Source organism: Porites lutea, chromosome 6 (assembly GCF_958299795.1).
Source record: "Porites lutea chromosome 6, jaPorLute2.1, whole genome shotgun sequence".
In the NCBI taxonomy this organism is placed as follows: domain Eukaryota; kingdom Metazoa; phylum Cnidaria; class Anthozoa; order Scleractinia; family Poritidae; genus Porites; species Porites lutea.
The window spans coordinates 31536817-31558225 of record NC_133206.1 but is presented as its reverse complement, the minus strand read 5'-3'; the positions used below and the strand labels follow the sequence as shown (position 1 = coordinate 31558225).

At 39.4% G+C, this 21409-nt stretch overlaps 1 protein-coding gene across 1 annotated transcript in view; it reads right to left on the bottom strand.

Moving 5' to 3' along the window:
- Positions 1-2613: 2613 nt before the first annotated feature.
- LOC140942179 (katanin-interacting protein-like) overlaps positions 2614-21409 on the bottom strand; it is a 55567-nt gene continuing 36771 nt past the window's right edge. The window contains exons 39-53 of the mRNA XM_073391144.1: positions 15247-15286; positions 14728-14874; positions 13796-13883; positions 13263-13304; positions 12068-12183; positions 11026-11087; positions 10301-10466; positions 9317-9386; positions 8366-8468; positions 7032-7099; positions 6224-6474; positions 5708-5809; positions 4357-4517; positions 3845-3942; positions 2614-3263 (exon numbers count right to left, since the gene is read on the bottom strand). Coding sequence (XP_073247245.1) covers positions 3217-3263; positions 3845-3942; positions 4357-4517; positions 5708-5809; positions 6224-6474; positions 7032-7099; positions 8366-8468; positions 9317-9386; positions 10301-10466; positions 11026-11087; positions 12068-12183; positions 13263-13304; positions 13796-13883; positions 14728-14874; positions 15247-15286 — 1561 coding nt within the window. The 3' untranslated portion in view covers positions 2614-3216. The remainder of the gene's footprint in view (positions 3264-3844; positions 3943-4356; positions 4518-5707; positions 5810-6223; positions 6475-7031; positions 7100-8365; positions 8469-9316; positions 9387-10300; positions 10467-11025; positions 11088-12067; positions 12184-13262; positions 13305-13795; positions 13884-14727; positions 14875-15246; positions 15287-21409) is intronic.

Sequence of the window (21409 nt, the reverse complement as noted above, 5' to 3'; positions counted from 1 at the left end):
TTTGACCAAAATACGGTGAGAATGGGAAAATGCAAAATATCTTGAAGAGAAACAGAATTTGACTGCTAAGCAAGAAGTGGGATTTACAAAAAATATTATTTGGGCATGGGATGTGGGAGTTTTTTGCCAGTCTATCAGGAATTCGGGAGCTAAGAAAGTGAGCAGAAAAATACAGAGAGAGGGGGAGAAGAAACCCTCTCCACTCTCCCTCTTCCTTTCTTCCACTTTCCCCCCGATGCTTCAACATACTGAGGTATCAAAAAGGCTGCTTAAGTTTTGCAATTTTCTTAAACTGAAATTCGTTAATACAAAATATCAGTGATAAGGATTAATCTACATCTTAAATTTATTAACTTTTGCCGCAATTTTTAGTCTTGTTTTAATGACTGTACCGTACTTTGGAAATGAAAGACATCACCCTAGTCTGAAACGTCATATGTCTACCCAGCCCCCAAACCCGTGGGGGAGGGGGGTGCGAAGGAGAGAGAAAGTGATGAAAAAAAGTATGGGATGCAGGAAGGCAGGATCAGGGACCCCCCACCCCTTCCACACTCTGGTAGTAATATAAGGGACAGAGGGAAAAATAATCCCATAATTAAGCAACACTGACACTGAATTGGTATCTGGGAGAGTTTGCACACATGCATTACCCACCGAATCCATTTCCCCATCTATATTCCCCATAGCAACACATAACCATAGAGCCCATATATATGACAGTAACCCCCCTCCCCCCCATCCCCAATCCAAGTCACAGAAAACAAAAAAGACAACTGTAGATGAACCTAACAATCGGTTCAAGTAGAAAGAAGTCGAAATAAACCATATATGTAAAAATCGATGGAAATAGTTGTAAGACACTAGAAATCATAAGCCTTGGCAGTGTCATATTCCTGCAGACATGACGAGACTCAAGCCTCGATCAAGACAGAGAGCAACTGACAGCATTCCTACGTATTTCATATCGAGTAAAAATAAAATAGATACAGTTGATTACTTTCCGTTAGAAGAAGTAATTTGCTCTAACATACAAATAAACGCTACAAACCTTTGAAACCAGAAGAAAGCTAAAACATGCTTGTCGCCCGCCATCTTTGAATTTTTTGCTAGTTCCCAATTCCCTTGCAAAATGCGCGCAAGGGGTTCGCGCTACTTCCGCGCACAGTGGACACGCTTGTCAGTTTCGCGCGTGGAGCCGCGTTTTTCGTGTTGATTGAGGAAGGTTCTTTTCCATCAGAAATAAAAGCGCTTAGGTAATGGTGTCGCTTTAGAATGGTTGAACTTATGAATGATTAAAAGGTGACTGAGTGAGTGAGTTTATGAAAACAGGTTAATAGCGAGATTTAGCGTCCCGACTTTGGACAAAAAAAAAAGAAAAAAAACGGCAAAGGTCAGATTCACGTTGAGAATTTCTCAATATAGAAAAAGAGCAGATAAGAACAGTCCATAACAATTCTTATGAATAAAAGAGGCGTGAAACTACTTGCCTGTGAACAGGCTCTCTGTTTGGGGAAAAAATAGCGAGGAAAGGGAAGGAAAAGCGCGGGGGGGGAGGGGGTAAGTCAATGATGCGCATGCGTTATTTGCAATCGCATTTTACACATTTTACAAGTTCACCATTCTCGACCCCAGAATTCACGCGTTCAGAATGATAAGCTCACTCATCAAGCCATCTGGGCCGAGACGTTTGAACCCCAGTATAAGCTTTAATCAGGCTGGTCTAACTGCCAGATAGAACATTTTGAGTTGAAATAGTAACTAGCGAAGCCTCGTATTTGCGTTTTTATCCTGGAGCAAAAGAGCCCTGGTCTACCGTTAATTTGATTTATTAGTTACCGGAGTAAAGTTGTGCATTCGTTTGCAGTCCTGGACATTTCTCCTGGACTGGGACATGAGAGGCTTATATGTGACCGCGCCTACTTTTTTAAGGGAGTAAGGAGGGGGATGTGTGTGTGTGTGTTGTGTGTGTGTGGGGGGGGGGGGGGGGTGAAAGGAGGAAGGACCGCCTAATTCCAGGTTATTAAGATGCTTCGGAGAACAGAGTACGGGGATCACGTCGTGATTACAATCTCTTAGTCACTGTTGCATTCAATTTGTAGCTTGCGATTAGCAAACTCCTTGTAAAGTTATCAGAAAAACATAAAAAGTACATCGGCGATAAATTTTGTAATAATGAACAAAGCTCAGCCCTTACAATCATCTTTCCACATACTAACTGCTTATTTGCATTCTTGAAGCTGAGTGCCTGCGAGCATGAATATGACCAGGTTATAAGGAGGGTAATGCCTTTAGTTGATGATGTAAGATAGGAAAATCAAAGAAAGAGGCAAATAAAGACTATTACTGTGTAAAATTGGATGAATTTTCTTTGACACGGTCCCCAATCACGAAGAGCGCATTGGGGTGACGAGAGTACGAGGGGAACGATCTAAGCGACGCAGGGGAGAGGACAGATAGACATTCCTCTTTCCCATCAAACAACGCGTCCATTTTTTGATCCAACAAGAAAGCAATGGGGTGAGACAGAGGTTTTTGACGTCCTTCACCAGTGGAGATCCTGGTAAAACGACAGGCCTGAAACTGAGCCAAGAAAAAGAAAACCAATAATACAAATTGGAAATGTGCGCAGAATGAAAGACACCTTTAATTTTGTATTTATGAGCCACTTACTATATATTACAGAACATCTGTCAATTTATTTTCACATAGTATTTGCCTCGAGGTATGCATAACAGGGTATAACTTAAACGTAAACAATGGACGTATGTTGTATTTATATTATCTATTCAACGTTCCCCAAGAGGATTCGCCCTCTACTTTTTTCCGCGGTATATCTCTTTACATTTCAAATCTTTCAAATTAGCAAGAAAACTGCTTTAATAACTTAGCACGCAAGTTAATCGACTATTTTCTTGTCCGCCTACCTTCTCTTATAAATAAGTAAGAAAACTGCTTTAATAATTTAGCATGTAGGTCATTCTATTGCTTTTGTCTTCCAACCGTAACCCCTTTACTTAGGAATTTGCTTGACGTTACTTATCGAGGTTAAATTACGTCTTGGAAGCAAACTGACGCAGCTAACTTATATGGTGTGTTGGAACGACCAACTCCCACTATTTGGCTGACAGGAGAATACTGGGCGAGAGTCTGGCGTGAGTTCCCCTCAAATTGTCTGTTAGATTCTGATACCTGGCTAAACAGCCAGCGGTTGGTCCATCATCGTTTCTTTTGAAAAGCGGGTACGCTGGTTTTTGGTCTTAGAGCTGCAAAAAAAGATTAAGACTACTATTAGCGGTTATTCCACAACTAACTTTTATCATTTCACATCGCGTTCTTCTCTAATTGTGCAGGTGACGGGGGTATACGACAAAGGAAGAGAACCCCTGGGGAAACTTCCTGTAATAGACTATACGGGGTTGCTGTAAGATAAAATTATCGTCTAGAAGAAATGCTTCATCCTCAAATAAATTCCCTCATCTCATTATTTAAGCAAGTGAATGGAAATCAGTCTGGGGAATTTGTATAAAGGTTTAAGTACTTCCTCTGGGAAGAAATCATCATTTCAGAGGACACATACCAACATTTTGTCTATAAGGTCAAAATTACAACCACATATTATAACCAAATAAACGGTACCAAAGGAAAATACTTCTAAGTAGCTTCAACTTGAATGGTCAAACATTTCTTACAATTTCTTCCACAGACTTAGAAGTCAGAGACTATCAAATGGCAGTTACCATGGTTACTCAGGACTTTTCTCCCTCGTCCCTAGGGTATATTAGGCTTTCAAAATGGCGTCTATAGGGTTGGTTGTTGTACATCGTAACCCACGGGGTAAACTTACCAGGATCTGCTGTTTTTCCTGCGGATTTAGGATCATTGTAATGCGCCACGATTCTTTTGTCGTTTGTCAACTGAATATCTTGTTCACCTCCTTTGTTACTACAATCAAGGGAAAAAGGACATCTTAGTTTAAGAGCGCGCGGTATCTCCCGTAAACAAAACTGGTCAACAAAGGGCCACTGGGGTTACGAAATCAGTATAAGATTCCGGGAAGCTGCCCAACCACCCCTCCCCTAGCCTACTATTTTGCCCTAGGTAAGAAGTAAGTATTAACGTTGGGTTGGGGGTGGGGTAGGTGGGCACTTTTCCAGATTCTTATGCTGACACTAAAAATCAGGCGAAAGATAGATGACCGCGCGGGGAGAAGGGAGGGGGGTGGTTTAGGCAGTGATAATGGGGATAGTAGTAACAAGAGCTTTGCAGTTATTTCCTGGTGACTTTTTTTATTCCCATTAATATGATTATTCCAAGCGTTAAGGAATTAATACCCTGCTACAAATATTACTTACGTACCTGAGTACATTTTTCCTCTCCGCCAGAGCTATTTGCTCCTCGTCTGTGAACAGTATCGTGTGGTGCGGTGTGGGTATTTCCAAGTTGGGAAGAATTCCTCTTGTGACGGACGGAACTTGTGGCAGGATTCCATGATACACGAGCAAGTCATCAACTAGTAGCTGGAAAACACAAAGGGAGCTTAAGAAACGACGTTTTTTAAAGACGCACGTTGACTGGAAGTGTTTTGTTTTTGCATTCTTGCGCTGTGATTTTGACCACATTTTTTCGGGCAAATCGTCTCTATGAGAGTTAAGAAAATTAGCTATTCAAATTTGGCAGCATCAAGATTTAGGGCCTGTTTATATGGAGGTGGGGGACCCCATGTAGGTGAGGTAACTCGCTTAGGTGGAGTAACCCGCCTGTCCATGTAATCTCTCATTTTAATTTGATCACGTTTACATGATAGGTGGGGTGACCCGCCACATGTTACCTCACCTATCTGGGGCCCCCCACCTCCATGTAAACAGGCCCTTATTAAAATGGAAACGTTCCCACTTCCGGTTGACATGCGTCGCTCAAAACCGCCTTTGTTTTAGCTCCTTTATTAGATTACTTCATAACCTTCGCTCAAGTAGGTACACGGGAAAAGTACATTTCTCTCGAATGACGTTTCGAGTTAACTCCTAAAGTTTTCCAATCTTGCCAAGACTCTCAGCTTTACATACATGTTTTAGCAACTACTAAATCGCAGGAACGTTGGAAGGGACACTTCTGATCATAAACTGTCTCCTCAGCTGATGGTGTCCACTAAGAACACATACAACTGACACCTAAATAAACGGGAGCCCATGGGTTTTAACGATGGGACTTTATACTCCGCTAACCGAATGCTTCCCTTTTAAGGAGTGCCTTTATGCATGATTTCACAGATAGGTACATTTGACTAATCAACCACAATTTTCCATGGTCTACACTCTTATAGACCATAGAAATGACGTCATAAAATGTTCAGAACTCAAGTGGAACCACAAGCCGCAGGCGAGTGGTTTCACTGCAAAGTTTTGAACATTTTATGGCGTCATTTCTATGGTCTATAAGAGTGTAGACCATAGAAGCTTGGGGTCGATTTGGTTTTTACAATAACATTTATATTTTTAAGAAAAACCAAAAACAAAACAACCGGCATTGCGTGACATGTTACGTCATTTTCATGGTCTAATCTCTAATAGACCATAGCTCTCAACCAATCAGCGCGCGAGGATTTGCTCAGAAATTGTAAAACATAGAATGAGGAGAACAAGGATAAATTTGCTTGTTATGGGCATATTTATTACGTAAGTGAACGTACACGTTTTTGCCTTTGCCTTACCCCAAACTGCTGAACTCCTCTTATGGGTGTCTTGCTGTAATTCCAGACTTTTACCATGGAAACAGTCACGGGTTCGTCAAACACCACATATATTAAATTAATCTAGAAAGGACAAATGAAATGGCATTTTGAAACACAGTCAGGTTTACATGAGCATTGTGAGAATATCTTGTAAAATTTTGCGTGCGCCACTCGAATCAAATCCACAGAACAGTGTCCCTATCAGGTTCTATGCTTTACAGAGTTATCATTGAAAAGAAAAAAAGCTAGTAAGACTCTAGCTATCTTGAAAACAAGGCCGAGTTTTCCAAGGTTCCCAATAAAATAAAATAAAATGAAATAAAATTAGATGAATGAGATGACATGAGATGAAATGAAATAAAACGAGATGAGATGAAATTAAATTAATTAAGACGAGATGAAAAGAGATGAGATGAGATGAGATAAAATGAGATGAAATGAGATGAAATGAAATGACATAAAGTGAAATAAAGAAATAAAGAAAGAAATGCTTACAATTCCAGGTAAGATAGGTGCAAGCCACATATGCCTTCCGTCGTATGTGTCATTAAAACCGTCAATCAACTTGTCTGGAGTCCTGATATCATCACTGACTCCTTCCAACTCATTCACACTGTGTGGATATGCAGTGATGTTATTTCCAGTCAGACGTATTCTGTAACCATTCTCGTCATAGAATTCCAGACCATTAAGACCAATGTAATACGGATCACCCCAGGTTGAGAATAGCTGGAACTGAAAAACAACTGGAAACCTGTTAAGAAAAAGTGAACTCGAACCTTATCTCAATCCCGCGGATCCGACCTTTTACTCATATATATAACACTTTTGACAAGAAGGTACCCCTTTCGTATACCTTCTATTGACAAATGGTACCCCTTTTTACCCCTAAACATACCTAGTTTGGAACTTTGCATCCCTTTCAACTGCTGTAAATACAATCTTTAAAAAATTAATAAATCAGGAAACCAGAACGCTTTCACGACTTTTTCTCAGCCACAAAATGAATCTGTTGGCCCTTTTAAGGCTTTTTTTATCGACCGAAAAGAGAGATCTTTCTACCTTTTCATATACTTCAACAAGTGAAATCGACTTTGTGGACCGTGTCAGTGTTCTTAAGCCAACATTAACACTTATTTCTCACTTAGGGCAAAATGTTGGCTTAGGAGAGGAGTAGGTGGGCAGTTTCCCAGAGACGTATAATGATTTTAAATAATTGAGACCACGATTTGAAAGAAAGCCATAAAATTAAACCGAAGAAAGTTTTGAAATTATATAATAAGATGAATTATTTGAAGGATACAGCCACAAGGCATTAGAGTTGGTTCGTAGTCAGGCATGAGCTTCTTCAAATTTACCTTACTTTCCGACCTGTACATCCAAAACAAGAACGTAAGTTAAAAAATAACCTGTAAATCCGAAACGAAGAACTGAGAATGTGTTTCAGCACAATTAAAAAAACGTTAAGAAATAAGCAGAGGAAAAGAGAGAAAACATGTAAAAGACGTTGATAACAAAGTAATAAATAACACAGACGTAAAAGATGTGCAGCCTAAACCGGAGAAAACAGGTGTGGTTCTACGACATCAATATTGAAGTACCAAACGCTTCAACCTTCCCAAGGGTAGACTATTCACAGTCCCCTGTTAGGGAGCTGAAGACTAGCTTAAGCAACAACGATGACGATGGCAGTAAAAACATCAGTAAAAAAATGAATTTGCGTCCCTTCAAACTTTATCGCGTCTATTTGGAACCGTTCAATTCGTCAAATGTAAGCGACTTTTCCTGGAGATGAATTCTTAAGGGCTTTATCCATGTTGAAATATAGAAAGGAAAATTTGTCTTCGTACGTCCACGTCCTCCATAAAACGTCGAGTTGGGAGGTTTCACGTCGTTCTCGTGCAGTGGACGTCAAAGAAATGTACTAAAAAGCGTGATGCACGCGCAGAGCTGTTGTTTTCCTCATAAACCAATTGTTTTTTGACATTGCTGTTGTCGTCGTAGTAGTAGTTGCTTAAGGTCCCTATTTTTTCGTAAGATCGCCTAGATCGAGCGCTTTGCGTTTCATGCAGCCATCTTGGACGAAAAAAAAAAAAAACTACTTAGGGTAGATTTGACACTCGTCCAAGATGGCTGCCCGTAACGCAAAGCGGCTCAATCTCGACGATCTTACGGGAAAATAGAGGACTGTGAACAGTCTATCCCCAGGGCTTCTCCTTAGGAAATGGGAGACAAATCCCCGGGACGAGGTTGTAAGCGGGTCAGGGTAAGATTATTTTATACCCTTGTATGAACATTTCTGAATGACAACTTTCCTCTGAAAAAAAAGACGAAACAAACCATTATCTCATACTTTAACAACACTTAGGCGCTAAAAAGATTTCGATGAAACCCATGCAAAAAACGGAAAAATACGATGTGTTAAACGCAAAACATTCAGCCTGATAAAACGCCCTGAAACAGCCATTGTAGTCACTGACAACGTTAATACGTTTGCTTTTTCTTTTCACCAATTGGTGTGGACTTTCAGGAGATTTGATTGACTCAATTTATTCGAAACTGTAAAGAACGTTTTCCTTACTGATTTCTTAAAATAAACCCTAGCAAGTAGCTGTTGTTTGCAGTCAAATAACAAACCTGCGTTCTGCACTCTTGGCTTTATCGCCTTGTACTGGAAATTCTTTTTCCGGTTTGATGAAGTAGATATCCTGACCGTAATCAAAATGAACATTTCCTGGGCCTAAAATAGACAAAAAGGTTGGGCATGACAGGGTGCAAAGAAAGTCACTTTTACAGCTTGCCATTTGGGCAACCTGAAGCTAACATTTACTAGCCCAAATATCATTTCAACTAGCCCAAAAAACGTTTTGATGAGCAGATTGATTTCACAGTTCTTCTGTAATTTGAATTCCTCAAAAAATTTCACTTGCCCGTCGGGCAAGTTAATAACAGAATTCACTAGCCCGATAGCAAAATCCACTAGCCCCGGGCTATCGGACACTACTTTCTTTGCACGCTGCATGAGATTATTTATAGCAAAAAGAGAAAAAAGACATCATCCCTCAGAAGCCTTCCTTGTCTCGGTTGCGGTTGTTGATGTTGTTGCTTTTCTTTACAATTCAGAATAAAATACGAATACGTATGGAGAGAGTACGTATGGAGCCATGTTTCAATAGTCTCGTAGGGTAGTCAATGGATACGTTTTAAACCCAGGACTCATTTCATGAGTAGGTGAAATATGATCATCCAGGTGATATAACCAGAATTTAATACCATCACGTGACGTGGTACAACTCCCTTTGACTCTGAAGATGACTACCGCACAGGTTGTCGAAACGTCAGTCGGGTCAATTTAGGTTTCTGGGTAACTGCCCACCTACCCCTCCCCTACGCTAACATTACCACTTACTTCTTACTTAGGGCAAAATGATGATTTAGGGGAGGGGTAGGTGGGCAGTTTCTCAAAAACCTAAATCGATCCCGTCGGTCACCGTCAACAACAGTCCTATTCTGGACTACAATCACCTGAACGATCGTGCTCCACCTACATATGGTTACGTTATTGTTTTTCTAGTTTTGTTGGCAGACCTTTTCTTAAAAGGAACCCTTCTGCTGGTGAAATGGTCCTCTCATCAAGCTTAACATGAACTTGTTTGGCCTGGAAACAAGTAGAAATAACACCCCGTAAGTTACAGTAAGAATTTGTGCTTCAGTAGAAAAGCATTAATAGGCCACTTCCGAGTTGCCTCAAGTCTCTGTTTCAAAGCGAGGCTAATTGCGAAACCATCGATATGAAAGTAATTGGAACCTCATTTTCACAACAAAGGTTTTGCACTTAGCCTCGTTTTGAAAGTGAGAGTTTTGAAACTCGGAAATGGCCTACTGATTTAACGCGGGACGCGCATGGTAGAAACGTTTCCTGAACCCCCCTACCCCTTTTGCTGATCCCACAGTGTCTCGGGGCGTCCCCAAACACTCGATCTTGTTTCCAAAGGGTGTCTGCTTACGGATTGTAGTATTAACCCATCAAGTGCTACAGAGCTCGAAATGCGCGAAACTGAGGCATATCAGCACTTGATCCTGGCAGAAACCCAAGAAGGGAGAATTGTTCCATCCAGCCAAATCCTCTTGTGGGTTTTCTACCAAACCTAGAGTTTCTATGCTTTGCTGGCGAAGATTTTCCTACTGTTGCTTCCTAATCGTTGGCCAGAAATATGCCGTTGTTGAGTTTACACACAGAACCTCCAAGAAGAGCTACACAAATGTAAAGAATATATAACCATGTGAGGCTGAGGTAAAAAACGCCAAACTGAGGACATTCTCACGTGCGCATCACACGATGTAGCTCCTTTAAGCGGATAACAGTAAACGCCCGTCTGCTACTTTGAACATTACTTCCTATCAATGTAATACGTTTCTTACCACTCTAAAGTGTTCACCTCCTCCCCTTTTCAAAATTACACAATTCACTTCTCTTCTTCCCACCCCACCCCATTCCTAACATTGTTCGGTCCACCCTCTCTCGAACTTCGCGAGGTTGGGCGATGCATGCATTTCTAGTGCGTTTCTTACCCCCCTAAACGTATCGTCTATTGACTTGTTATAGTTCCAGACTCGTAGCCCAATCAGGGGGGTGGGCTGTCCTAGGTCCACAGTTAGAAGGTGGTCTTGTCCATCAGTGAATGGTACCAACCACATGTGTTCATCACTCATGGTCAGATTTGATCCATCTATGATTCTGTTGGAATAAAAAGAGCCGGGAGATGACTTAACCCTCTGAGCCCCAAGATCCACATACAAATTCTCCAGACTGATTTCCATACATTTCTGTTAAGAATAGTTGAGAGAATTTGGTTTAAGATCAAAGCGTTCTCCCTTTGGTAATCAATTTAGTAATTCTCATAACCTTTGCTCTTGATGATCTGCTGATGTTGTTAGGACAAAATTGATGTTGGTCACTTTTGGGACCAAAAGGGTTAATACAGTGTTCGTACAGATTTTTGGGTCCAAAATTTTAAAAGACTTTGGCCAGCCTTTTTTCCAACAATATTTTTTTTTCAGACTCAAGGTTATCAAATAGGTGATCAACAGAGACCTTAAAAAACGCAGGAACAACGCCTTTTTTCATGATGCGCTGCTATTTGCCGGCAAGGACCAGAGGACTTGGTCGGCTAGGAGGAATTGTGGGTAGCTTCCTTCAAATGATCCCCGTTTGCGGTCGGGGAACATTTGCGATACTGTAAAGTTCGCAAGAACTCAAAGCAGCAAGAAGCGAACGAATGTAAGCAGGTACTTACTTATCAAGTGTCCTATCGTCATCTTCGTATTCTGGGAGATCATTAAGATCCCTTGGACAAGCCTTGTTAAAAGAAAGAGAACACCACAAATGTAACACGCATTAATAAAATAAAAATGAATGAAGCAGTGAAAGGCTTACAATGATCAGGTTTGCTTCTCCTACCTTAAGGTGATTCCCTAGTTTTGCACTGCGCATCTCTTACTGCGCATAACAAGATGGCCGCCGTAAAAAAGAGCATGTGAAGTAATATTATTAAAATGGAGTTGACTGACTGTGCATAACGTAAGCAGTACGCGTGTTGCTGAGTTCGACCTCCTCTTGGAGAACCTCGATAGTGGATGTTTGACTTGTGCTTACTCACTTTGATTTTCATTTAAACACTTTCTTTATCACATTGTGTCCTAAATGTGATATCTCCATGTAAATTCTGTAAAAACGGATTTTTTAATACTTTCTTCCCCTTTCACATACATTCTATTTTGAAACTCGCCCCAGTCCTCTCTCAAAAATCAGAGAAATGCGTTTGGTGCGCACTTTCTGCAGCTTTACCGCAAAAACGAGTACGGTGACCCCCATTTTTTATTTCATGATTTTAATAAGGACAGTGCTTCCTTTTGATGAGAAAAAAATTGGCACAAATCTATGTTCAGTTTTTTGGCAATTTTACTAAATTGTACGGATTGAGCCATCACGGGTCGAAAAGGGCGCGTCCAATTTAATTCTACTTTGGAGCGTAAAGTAAAAACAAGGGCATTAAAAGGCATTTTTCTGGTACGTAAGTGGATAAACAATACATTAAAGTCAAATTCTGTGTGATGTCGCATGCATCATCGAAAAAATCTCTCCTTTTTGTCTAGTTTTGAGCTGCCCGCGGTTTTTGTAAAAGGGTCCTAAATAGCCGTATTTGTCAGCATTGCGACGTCAAAACGAGCACGGTGACCCCCACTTTTTATTACTTTTTTATCATCTTCTTGACTTGTTACATCAGTGTACCAAGTTTTAGCTAAAATCTATGTTAGGTTCTTTTACTATGGAATCACCTCAAGCATGCTATAGGACAGAGGAATGACTTCCTGGTTGGGTCCCAAAAGCTCCATTCCTGTAAGTCCCATATAAAACGGATCACCCCATGTGGACAAGAAATTCAGCTGAAGAACTGAAAAACAACAAAAACAACTTTATATTTATAAAGAAATATCGGGTATTTTTTCGTGCGACCAGGATTATGGAAAACCAAATTTAGGGAGTACTCTACTTTAGTTAAAATTCTCGACTCCTTAAAGATTATGCAAAAGGGGGCGAAAAGATGAATCTTTAGTAGCTCTTGTATGATCTGTCTTAAAAGCGTTAAAGGTCTTTATACCGAATGCTATGCTTGCTGCAATAGAGAGGAGAAGTAAGACGTCACGTTACCATGGTAGCAAAATTTCTGGATCACAACAATTGGGAGCTTAACCAACGACGACAGCGACGGCAACGAGAACGGCAAAAAAGCAATAGGTTATTACAAGCAAAACAATAACGCTGCACGTGCGTCACGCTTCTGAACATTTCTTAGCCGTCGTGGCACGACTGCGGCAATCACATGAAACTTTCTAATTTCACGCGCCCGCTTCAGTGGAGTAGGTGAACAAAAAACAAAAATTTTCTTTTTCTAAACACAGATACGGTCCTTTTGGATCCGACCCCAGAAAAGTTCGCCAATATTAGACAAAAAATGAAATTGAATAAGAACGACGAAGTTGGAAACAGTGCGAATTCACTTTTTAAGTGATATTTTCCGTTTGTTGTCATCCAGAAAAATTGCTACCATGGCAACGTGACGTAACGACTCCTCTATTGGCCATTGCTTACGATCTAGGAGAGTAAAGAAACTGATGACGGCACAAGGAAATTGCTTTCTCTGTTTTGTCTGCTATGACGCACAGTTTTAAAAATGTTTATGAGGTTATTCCAGCTTGAAGGCTTCTCAAGCGGTTAGCATAGGAACAGCATTATTGAACTACCTTAACTGGAACAAATCTTCGAACAGTCGAGTGCCAAAAGGCAATGTTTTCTCTTTGAATAACATAAAACAAATAGATTCCATTTTGCCGTGTGTGTTTGCAGTTACATTTCACAGAAGACTTCAAAATGTGGCCAAAACATCATTGAGACACTCGCAAGTGGCTCGTGTGCCACTTTTGGTTCACACCACATCGTGTTAGTGGCTAACTGACTAACAACAGTACCTACCTCTGCCTTCAAGATAACCGCTTGAGCTTGGTACACCATCTTCTACAGATAAAAAGAACCACACAAAGTTAGGCCAATCATTTCCTTATCAACCTCACCGCCTTGAGAAATAAGTGACAACTGTTTGATATTCTGCTATTGATAATGAAACGGTGAATAAAGTGGGAGTTTTCGGACAATCAAGGTCATGATTCGACCAAAACCGGCGCCTATCGCCCAGAGAAAGCCGTCACAGTTTCATAGTTTTAGGCTTTTTATAGATTCAATTTTCGCCCCAAAATACTCTCCACCAATCAGAGTACAGTAGGACTACCAGTAACTGTGATACAGAAACAGAAGCCATGAAATCTGGACCGAACAAAGAAGATATCTCGGGACTGTGCAGATATTTGGAAAAAAATGAATTTCAAAGAAAAGGCATCTAAAAATAGAAAATACACGAGGAGCCGATGGCCACTTCGGAGTAATGGGCTTCTCCATAATCTTATACTTTGGGTTGCCTGTGAGCGTTTAATGGGTTTCCTGTAACCAACCTTCTGTCTCATCAGCCTTCAGAAGTTCTTGACCAGGTTTCGTTTTTCTGGCGTGTTTGGCAGATGTAAATGGTCGATCTCCACTTCCCTGAAAAATGTTAGAAAGAAACGTTAGTGCATTTGACATTTCATGTGATTAGTGAATTTTGTGTACTTAAAGAATTGTGGGGTATTGCACCTAACCCGAGATGGGGTCTTACCTTATTAGAAATAGTGGTGGGTAATTACTATATAGAAAACAGAGCTACAAATTGCTTATAATAAGATCCGCAGAATACAAATCATTATTGACAAAATACTGCACAATTTTTGGACTATTCCACACACATCATGTAAAAATAGCTGTAATTGCAGGCGATTAGAAGAGACCGCAATCCTAATCTCCATGTTACTGTAACGCATTGCCAGCACGTCTGTAGCCAGCATTTGCTTGGACTTCTTCTACTAACTGAAATGCATAGAACGCAATCTGATCACGCGCATTCGTACCCTCTATCACCTCTATCACCCTCTGTCACATGAAACTTACGCAAAGGACGGCGCTGGAGCAAAAGCATTCCGTCCGTCCCTAACGTCTGGTCATTGTTAGTCTTTAGATTCCTGACTCATAGTTATTGGCAGTACCTTCACATGGTTTCATGGTATGAATTAGTTTTTCATTATTTTCACAGCTAAATTTAGTTTTCTCTTAATCTTTGGGTAATGACAGAGCGGACGAAAAAGAAGACTATGAAAATCAACAGGGACGCCCTCTTCGGACACCCTACAGACCAACTCTTTCTTGCTCATGTTAGAGACATTTCTAACTGAGAGGAAACTACCTTAGAGAAAAACAGGTAAAATTTGGCTGGAATTAGCCAACCAGTGTCTTCCCGTTTAGAGAAGTGCCTAGAAGTACGAGGAAGATTGCCGTGAGAGAGTTGTATACTCACGCCTTCTTCATCTTGATCTGCAGTTGATGGTCGTTCAAAGTAGCAACTGCGCAGCAGTTCATCCTCGTCTTCTTCATTTCCGTCATATGTTTGATCATACTGAGCCATGGCTTCCAAAATTTCCTCATCCATGGTGAACAAAATGGTCTGCAAAATATCATAATGTACCAAAATCACAAATTACAAATCAGTGACCTCTTAGAAATTAAAAACCACTCCACTTGTTTTCCCATATACAATAGCTTCAGCGTGCTTGGGACAAATCGCCCATGTGAGGTAAACCAAAGGTAGTCTTGGATTCTGAATTCCATGTCCTGGATTCCAGGATTCCAGATTCCTTGAGCTCAATTCCTGATTTTCAAGCCCAGGCCTGTTCCGGAATCCACAAGCAAAAATTTCCCGGATTCCCGTGGAATCTGGATTACCTTACAAAGTGAGACACAAATAAGCCTCTTGCAAAAGCCTGTGCCTACATGTGTCCGTATTATGTAAAGGGAAAAGAAAATATGGATTTCTTACATCACCAAAGGGATCATCTGCGCCTAGGATACCACTAGCCCTGCAAACAAACAGTAAAAGCGATATTGCGTTACCAAAAGGAGAACGACAGTGCAATAAATGCTGACATCAGTGTATAAGAGCCTTTTATCGCCTACAGTACAAGAACCACGCCCTACAAAATGTCTGAACAAATCAAATCTGTCTTGCTTCAAATCAGGTTGAAGGTTGCGTAAAGTTGTTACAAAAAGTAGATCTACTCTCTACTTTCTGCAACAACTTTTTGCAACATTCAACTACCTGATTTGAAGCAAGACAATTTTGATTCGTGCATGGTAAAACGCGTAACTTGGCTTTTCATTGAGTCTCCATTTGTAGGGCTTATCAGACACAATTAACTACTTGCATTGCTTTACAGCTATATAATATTAAAAAGTCCTGCTTAGAGTGATCAAATCGCGTTTAGATAGCACTATATCCTGATGAAAACAGAAAACCGTAACGGTGGTGGATGTGCACTATTTGTTAAGAACAAATGTCCTAGCAAACGAAGAACCGATTTGAAAACTGAGTCTTTGGAAATGATGTGCGTGGAGATTTGTCCCAACAAGGCTAAAAATACGATATGCGCTGTAATGTATAAGCCTCCCAGTAGGAATCCAGACAAATTCATATCTGGATTAGAACAAGAAGTTCTTGAAAGGCTGAGTGATGAAGTACAAAAGGACTTGGTCTTCATGGGCGACTTCAACGCGAATGTTATTTCTCCGAACCATGTAAATACACCAGGAAGTTACTGTAAACAACACGACTGCATGGTTTTACTCGTGGCCTCCTCTATTAAGATTATTTTTTTTATCATATTAGTATTATTATTATTATTATTAATGATAAAATGAAGAAAATCTTAAAATCTTATGCAATTTGTATAGGTAATAGCATGATTTGTAGTGATATTTGGCATAAATACCACGAGTGATATTTCAAAATTGTTAAACGTAATTTCACGAGCCGTTAGGCGAGTGAAATTTGAGACAATTTTGAAATATCACGAGTGGTATTTACGCCAAACATAACGTACAAATCTTGCTATTATTTGTTTATACTACTTCACACTAAAGGTTTGTAATTTGCACATATAGGTATTTCAAATTAAGCTGAAATACCACTGCTCTAAGCCAATCAAATTGCAGAAATTTCTCATGTAGTGGTATAAATTCATTAAATGTACAATTAAATAATCTTTTCTTGAAAACCTTTATGTGAAAAACCTTCATTCGTGCATGGTAAAACGTGCGAAACATCGCTTTTCAACACTTCAAAAACGATGAACGTTTTGGGAGAAACTAAATTTTAAAAGACGCTATACCAATAGAACACAAAGATGGCGCCATTTAAATCTAACCATGGCCTCGTCATGAAAAAAAACATGACCTACTTTGATTCGCTGAATTTGTTAGCTAGGAGGCCTTTTTATATTCAGAGCTGTCGAAAAGACAAGACAAATTGTTTAACATTTTTTCAACTACCCCCAGGCTCAAACATTGAAATCGACAAAAGTTTATCAGTTTAAAAATTTCACTCGAATGTTAACAAACATCTTGCTTTGAGCGTCAAACAGGTCGTAAAAAAAACAGGGTCGAAGTTTTAATATTTGACCACTCAACATGTAGTACTTTCCTCTGAGCGCCAAGTAAATCCCAAATCTACACATCTTATTTTCTCAAATATTACGTATCCCTCGAAGACGAATACACCTGGGAAGGCTAGAATTAAGCACTTATACCACTTAGTAAAATGGATGAATTCTAAATTTCAAAAACTAATATACAAGTCATTTAAAATATAAAAATGTCTCGGTTAAAATATTCAACTAATTGGCAGATGTTCCTTTCAAGCTTCATGCGCCTCCCTCGCTTATACATAATACTTTTCTCAAGGTGCTTTTCACAGTCTGGCGTATTTCTTGATATCGCCAATAATAAATCATACATGCCTATTTTTTCAAACATGAAAAAATAAACCAAAGTTGTACGATGAATTAATTTCAGACATTCATAGACAAGTCATTTAAAGGAAAAAAATACTAAATATGTCTTGGTTTCGAGAACTTATGAACTTGGCAGATGTTCTTTTCACGCTTCATGCGTCTACTCACCTCATGTACAATACTTTTCTCAACAAAGAATACAATATCTATTGGCTACTCGCCTTAAGGCAACATATTCGATTCTCAGTGATGCTGTATGTCATAACATGTTCTAGTTTACTGGCTATTCTAACGAACGGAAATTTAAATGAGATATACCTGCCATCAACAGTTTATCTGGGTTTTTAATATGTCGTCCGAGGCTGCCTGGTTTAATCTTTACAGATGACTTTTGTTTATGGTCACTCCTTGCACAGACAAACATTTCCTATACATGGGGGGCAGCCATACATGGGCTTTTTGAGGTACTCTGGTGATAAGACAGAAGACGTTCATATTGTTTTGTCAAGAATTTTACCCATGAAACATTTTTATGTTAAAGATTACCACAGAATTCTTTTTCGACAGAAAAGCTACTACTCTTGTTTTAACTCCGTTTAAAATTTCCTCCGTATTTAGCAACGCAATGAAGGCATCACCACTCGGGTTTTCTTTCTTAAATCCCTTGACAATGATTAGCATGTTATTGAAGATTACTACAGAATTCTTTTCCGCGACAGGAAGGCTATTTATCATGTTTTAACACAGAACAAAATATCCGTCGTATTTAGCCACGCAATAAAATGAACAACACTCGTGTGTTCTTATCTGAATCTCTTTACAACTATTGGCATGTCACATAAAAAAATGTCTTAAAAACACGATGGAAAAAACACGATAGATTCAAATCAAGTCTAAAAACTTACTTTACCTTTAGTTTAAATTTTAATAACATGCTGTGTTCCGTCGAATGCATGTTGTGTTTATTTTCGTGGCGGGCAGACATCAACTAACATTTTTCGCGAAAAACTACTACCCGTAGAAAATCGCTTTGGCGTAGTACGTGTTTAATACATTGGAGCTCCGCCCTAAAGAAATACCTTTTTTTAGGCTTCAAATTTATGAAAGGGTAGGTATATTTACCAATTATTCCACGAGCCCGAATGGGCTCTGAGTCAATAGCCCATGAGGCTGAAGGCCGAATGGGCTATTGACTCAGAGGCCATGAGGCCATGACTCAGAGGCCATGAGGGCGAGAGGAATAATTGTTTTAGTAAAATCCAACTAGTTGGTCAAAAATATAGAGACAAAACAACTTTAGCTACTGTAGTTAAAGCTAGACTTTAATCCTTTTTTTGCCGCCAAAAATCCCGCGCTTTTCGCTATTAGGGGGCTACAAATATAGCCAACTAATCAGAACATAGCATTGATAATAGACCACTAGTTAGATTTTACGAAAAAAGGATAAGGAAATCTGTCATTGGGGTCTGTCATAGGACATAAAAGGGCTAACAGACGCATTTCATGGCTGTCAAACAGTCAAGAAAACTTCCTGGTTTAGTGATTTATTCATACTTTAAATACAGTGTGCATTTACAGCAGTTTAAAGGGAATGCACAGTTCTAAATATCATTAGTATGTGTATTTGACTCTTGAAAAATTCAGCTTTTAAATCACGCATAATTTAAAGAAGGATTCATATAAGTTCGGGATAGAATCACAAATGACTCTTCACGATGTTTAGTTGAGACAGTTTGGCATATACAGTACTAGAGTTCAAAGATTTTCACACGTTCTTGTTAAATTGATCCATTATTATGAATAGTACGGGCTGATAATTGACTTTCACTAAAAAATAACAAAAACGAGACATTTTTTCTCGTTCCTGTACGACATATGTTACGTTAAACACTCTTTAAAATTGCTTTTTCGGGTAGCCCTTATTTTCGGGGTTACTGTTACTTTAGGAACTCTACGGTAAATCAAGAAGGATTTACAGCATTTTCACTCGAACTTTCTAACGTCTTACTTTGAGCGCCAAACACGGCGTATTAAACGGCCGGTCGAAGTTTAAATTAGTTGATGACTAACAGGTAACGTATGATATCAATATTAGTTCTTGACGTGGCCATGCGGGCAAGACACAACCGTAGGTAACTGTCGTACGAACTGAACTTATCGGTCCAGATCTTGATTTGTGATATACGAATTACGAAGCAGGCTGGAAAACCTCTATCCATTAAACTGCCTGAATGAAACAAACGAGTTCGATACATTCTATGTCCAGCGAGCGTGTTTATTTGCTGATAAACTCTCTCTATCTCAGTCTCTAACCCTTAAGTATTACTGCGCAGCTACTACTTGCTGAAGTTCGCTTATACTCTCAAGAAAACAAGACCTAGGTTCCTCTTTGCGCCAAGTAAGTCAAATTGTAAGTACTTCTGAAAGACGAAGACACATTGCAGGGCTAGAAGCAGTTATACCACTTAGAAAAATGGATAAATTATATAACTTCCAAAGCTGACATACAAGTCTATTAAAATGAGAAAATGTCTCTTGGCTTACAAAAGTCATATTGGCAGATGTTTTTTTTTTTTCACACTTCATGAGTCGTCCCCGTTCATGCACAATAATTTCCTCAAAGTACTTTTAATAATTCGACGTATTTCTCGATATCGCCAACAGTAAATAAAAGGATTTAAAGTACAATTTAGCATAACAAGGAAAAGCGAGGACGCTTTAGCTTTAATATTTTGCAAACTATCGTTAGTTATAAACACAATTTCAGACGTACAATATGGAAGATAACAAACCAGGAAAACAACGAACACAAAAAAGGCATTATAAGCGACCTTGTTTTGTCGTAATAACTCCTCAGCTTGGCCATTTTGTATCTGATGTTCGCGTAGTATTTGATTTCGGTGATACCGTACGACTTTAAAAATATACACGTATGCCGCAGTCGTCAACACAAGACCAACAAATAACAATATTGCAGTTGCTACATCATTGCCTCCCGGGATTGAAATGTATATAGAGGCAGATACGGCGCTTGTTAACCATAGGGATACCAGGGCCATAGTGACACGTTTTGAAGTGACAAGTTCTTGGTATCGAAGATGGAGGAAAATAGAAAGAAGTCTGTCCACAGCAATGGCGGTTATATTCAGGAATGTCGCAAAACCGGGGAGGGCGATTGCGAAATACAAGGAAAGTAAAATGGTTGGACAGAATGAGTCGAAACCGAGAAAGTCATCAGTCGATGACATTTTTAACATCACTGCAATGACAGCAGCAGTCGCTGGTTGGGACAACATTCCCACAGCAATATCGGAGACAGCGAGGCTCAAAAACATTTTCTTTGCATTGGCGGGTATCGATGAGGCTTTCCACAATGCGTAGATAACTAACAGATTTCCAAGAGCTGCCAGTGGAGAAAACAGCGAGTGCAAAACACAGAGACCTAACGCAAATTCCTTATCAGCTCGAAGAAGTCTTACGAACTGGTCCAACAGTCTAGAGCAAGAGTGGGCAGACATGGCAAACTTTGCTGAACCTTACAACATCGACTGCACACAACTGTCACGTTTTATCCTTTAACCTGCTCCCGCCAATTTTTACACCTGCGCACAGCTTGTCATAACATGCCCCTAGTTTATTATTATCGATTACAACAAACTGAAATTAAAATGAGATATATCCATTAAAAATTCGTAGGGTTCTTAAGACATATGGAGCAGTTTACTGGCTTGAGATGACTTTTGTTTTCGGTAACTCCTGAAATACGCAAACGTTTACTACTCACTGATGATAAGACAGAACGTGATCATGTATTTATGAAAATGTCATGTTATATTTTAATTTTATCAAGATCCTTTGTTCCATTTTTTTAACCGATTTGATGGTGATATTACCAAAGAATTGTTTTCTTTCAAGAAGGCTAACCTCGTTTTAACTCGTGAACAAATTTTTTACAATTTGCATCAGGCCGTTTTTTACAAGTCACGTAGAAAAACTATCATTGCAAAAAAAGCAATCCTGATTACAAAATGCGTAGCTTCCAATAATTACAAAATGTTACAACAATTTTAAGGACATGTGTAATGTGTGCAATGATAGAAACTGTGTAAATATATAGAATGCAGTAACCCTTACTAAAAAAGTCTTTCGTTATTGAAAATGCAACAGAACTTGAGCATTGTCATCTAAAAAAAC